Genomic DNA, 4,255 nt, shown 5'->3' with positions numbered 1-4,255 from the left:
GGGGGGGGGGCGCTGAGGGGTGTCTGCCCCGGGCTGGCCGGGCGGGGTGGGGATGGTGAGGGGTGTTTGCCGCGGGGCGGGGGACAAGACGACGCGCACACCTTTCTCCATACCCAAGAACGCGCAGACGAGGCCCCCGCTGGTCTCGGCCTCGGAGCAAGCAGGAAACCCCGCCCCGCTCTCTCCGCCCGCCTGCTGCCTGAGTGTGGGGGGTGCGACGCATGCGCGCTCTGGCGAGGGAGCAGGTCTGCGGCCGGGCGGAGGTCGCGGGTCTGTGCCGGGCCTGAGCTTTGGAACAGCCCGTAAAGAGGGGAGCCCCGTCCCGCCGCGCCGCCCTACAGGTGAGGGGCTGAGCGTTCGCCCTGCTCCTGGGGCTCCAGGACCCCGCCCGGGGCCGGCTGCTCCCCCCCCCCAGTCCTTGCTCTCTTCCCCGGGGTGGCTCCTCATCCCCCCTCCCCGCGGCAGGGTCCCCCAACCCCGCCATCCATCCTCCCCCGCGGCTCGCCTGCACCCGGCCCCTCCCAGGAGGTTGTATCCAAGCCGCACTCGGTTGCCTTACTCGCTCTGCAAGGAGCGTCGGTTCCCGTACGAGGAAGGGCAGTCTCCCCCCCACACACACACTGCGGGGTTGCTGGGGGTCTCCCTGTGCCTGAATACCTGCTGTAGTCATGGACCTGATTTCTTTGTGCTTCATCCAGGGAAGCCAAAACCATGGAGGCCCCACCTGTTACCATGATGCCTGTCACTGGCGGCACCATTAACATGATGGAGTATTTACTCCAAGGTAAGGCTGGTAAGAAGATGGGTTTGTTTTCATGTCATATTGACATGCTGCCAGGTTCTTTTGAAAACTCGCAGCTTGCCTGTATCTAAGTCATTCCAGTTTTTAACGTTGTGAGAGGAAGGGGAGAGGGGGAATAGGAAAGAGAAGAAAAGACCTTACCTCAATCAGATCCTAAACTAGGGAGGTCAGACTTCTTTTGTGAAAGATGTTGACCTTTAGGGCTAAAACTCTCCAGAAGCAGGCCATCTCTCTCTGACAGTGCACTGCCTCCAAAAGGAACTCAGGTGGACACCCCCTCCCACACACCTTTTCAAAACTCCTTTTTGGTGCAGAATATTTGGGTACTTAATATTTGTTCTGGGCTTTGCTCTTGCCCTTGTACTTTTTGGTTCTGCTGCAAATCCCTCTGAAAGCTTTTGTGACCTTCTCCAGTGTAATTATTAATGTTATATTGGTGGCTCTGTGCTGCTGTTGTATAGACATTGAAAAACAGCACTAATGTACCTGCATCTCCTAGGTGTGTTGTGTAGGGAGAGTGGTCCAGAGATTAGGACTATCTAATTACTAATTAAGTTTTTTTCTTGACTGCCATTGACTGACTGATCTTGGGCAAAGTCATTCAAATGTTATACACCTCAGTTTCCCTTTCTATAAAAAATAAAGTGGGGAAGAATAATACTTTTGTAAATACTGTGAGATTCCCAGATGAAGAGCACTGGGTATGTTGTTTCCTGCAGCTTTTGCATCCTCTGCTACTTTTTGAAAAATGAGTTTGGATGAGCATTTGTTCTATTTGCTCCTTTTTTTTTAAATATGGTGAAATGATTTGGGGTATCCCATACACTGGTGGATGAAACCATATAGTCGTAAGGGCAATAGTAAACTGCTCATTGGTGAAATAATGAACTTGTTCTCCTCCCCAGGAAGTGTTTTGGATCAAAGCCTGGAGAGCCTCCTTCACCGGTTGCGTGGTCTGTGTGACAACATGGAACCTGAGACATTCCTGGACCATGAGATGGTGTTCCTCCTGAAAGGGCAGCAAGCCAGTCCCTTTGTCCTGAGGGCACGGCGCTCCATGGACAAAACTGGCACACCCTGGCACTTGCGCTATTTGGGACAGCCAGAAATGGGAGACAAAAACCGCCATGCTCTGGTGCGCAACTGTGTTGACATCGCTACTTCAGAGAACCTTACTGACTTTCTGATGGAGATGGGCTTCCGGATGGACCACGAGTTTGTCGCCAAGGGCCATGTGTTCCGCAAGGGTATCATGAAGATTGTAGTGTACAAGATCTTCCGCATCCTGGTTCCAGGAAACACTGATAGCATTGAGCCCTTGTCTCTCTCCTACCTCGTGGAGCTGAGTGTTGTAGCTCCGGCAGGACAAGACATAGTTTCTGATGACATGCGAAACTTTGCTGAGCAGCTAAAGCCCTTAGTTCATCTGGAGAAAATTGACCCCAAAAGGCTCATGTGAGTGAAAAGGACCCAGCAAGTATGTCTAGTTCCTCTCTCTCTCTCAGTGGTCCTGGTGACCAGCATGTAGACACACTTCTTCCAAAATGACTCTTGCAAGAACTGAGGAGATTAAAGGTTTTGGTTTTGTTGGGGGGGGAGGGTAGTGCAGAGGTTGTCTTTGTTGTGTTTTGTCACTGCTGTAATTGACAGATCACTTTTTCCTCACTTAATGTTCCCCTTTATACAGATCTACCATCAGGGTTGACATTTTTGAAATGTACTAATTTGGAATTTTCTTATTAAGAATCCTTTTAAAAAGCATGGATAAACATTTCTTAATTTCCTTTATTACTTCATATTAGTGTTTCTGCTTCCATATTAATAAGGGTCTTACTCGCAAGAAAGTGAACAGACCTGAGATCCAAAGTATCAAACATGCTTAGGTTCAGTCCTCTTTCACACTGCACATCTCTGGCTGCTTCTATTCTAATAGCCTCATCTTGCAAAGACTGTAAAAGAGCATGTTCATAAGCTTCATCCCTCAAGTGATGTCCTAATGTTACTGCATGAGACAGGAAATACAACTATCAGAATCAACAATACAGTGGAATTGTCTGCATGCATGCTGTTGTCAAAGAGGAGCACATCTTTTCCAGCACTAATTTTTTTCAATCAGCGATCTTAGGTGTTACTTGTAACACTAGCAGATACAAAACTAAGGTGGGAATGACCTTTTTCAAGTAAAGGTGTACTCCTTTAAAAAGTATAGATTTTAAAAGCCAATTTCCTTAGCTATGTCACGACCTGAGGTTTTCAAAACCGAGAACTCTCAAAACATAACTTGCTTTTAATACTGTTTATTCTATGTACTTCGCTGTGCTTGGCCGATGAAAATAATCTGGTCAATTTCTCTTTTTTCTAGTCAATTTCTTTTTCTGCCTCTTACATATATGTAAAAGACGGTAGTAGCAGCTTGTAGATATTTAAAATGTTTTCAGTGGAATTTAAATAATTCTGTACATCTAAGGTTTTGCAAAAAGTCAGTTTTAGGAACCAAAATTACCTCACAGTATTGCCAGTTGCAGATTTTTTTTTTTTTTTTTTTAAAGTCATACACTTTGGTGCCTGACCCCTCTGACTGCGTTAAATGATAGTGAAACACAACACCTGTGGTTTGTGTACTCTATTACTAGAGCAATTGCTGCCTTCAGTTTTCTGCTGTGGTAATATTGGGGGCATTAAAAGACTTATGAACAGTAGGTGCCCAACACTCTTAATTGACTATTTTGGTGGTTTTAAAAGCTGATCTGAGGTGTTCAATTAAACAATTCCTTTTTCTGTGCCTCTGAGGTCTATAGTCAAACTATACATATTTGTACTGACAATTACTGTAAGCCCAGAAAGAGGTCTTTTAACCACCCTCTCCCAGGGCTAATATTTATGATAAAGTACAGTAAATCACAATTCCTTCATTTACAAAAATTGTCATTAATGCTAGTAAAGATAGGTTACGTGTAAATGTTTCCTAACATGCTGTACAAACATGCACAGAGTAATCATTTCACTATTAACATGCAACCACCCTTGCCCTAGAACTCTGTTGTAGTGGAATGGCATATAGCAGGGGTTCTCAAACTGGGGATTGGGACCCCTCGGGGTCATGAGGTTATTACATGGGGGGTTGTGAGTTGTCAGCCTCCACCCCAAACCCCGATTTGCTTCCAGCATTTATAATGGTGTTAAATATATAAAGTTTTTTAATTTATATGGGGGGATTGCACTCAGAGGCGTGCTATATGAAAGTGGTCACCAGTACTACAGTTAAGGAAAACCCTGATGAAGAATACCACATCTAGATGAAACTGCACAAGGGACTTCTTGGTGGACAATAGAATTATCCATGGTGGAATTTGGCCAGAATAAACTATTCTTGTTGACTGCCACGTGTTCTGAGGTGAGTGGAACATCACATCCCAGATGGCACACTGATAACTGTTTTGGTGCAAATGTTGT

The 4,255-nt window shown here is 45.9% G+C and overlaps 1 protein-coding gene across 1 annotated transcript; it reads left to right on the top strand.

Moving 5' to 3' along the window:
- Positions 1-224: 224 nt before the first annotated feature.
- Positions 225-2,392, top strand: MED18 (mediator complex subunit 18). The gene is made up of 3 exons (XM_024194093.2): positions 225-341; positions 699-784; positions 1,708-2,392. The coding sequence occupies exons 2-3, from the start codon at positions 712-714 to the stop codon at positions 2,259-2,261; spliced, it is 627 nt and encodes a 208-aa protein (XP_024049861.1). The 5' UTR covers positions 225-341; positions 699-711; the 3' UTR covers positions 2,262-2,392.
- Positions 2,393-4,255: the final 1,863 nt, after the last annotated feature.

Source organism: Terrapene carolina, unplaced genomic scaffold (assembly GCF_002925995.2).
Source record: "Terrapene carolina triunguis isolate 2854851 unplaced genomic scaffold, T_m_triunguis-2.0 Scaffold69, whole genome shotgun sequence".
Classification (NCBI taxonomy): domain Eukaryota; kingdom Metazoa; phylum Chordata; order Testudines; family Emydidae; genus Terrapene; species Terrapene triunguis.
The sequence above is the reverse complement of the archived record's forward strand: the minus strand, read 5'-3'. Positions and strand labels throughout refer to the sequence as shown.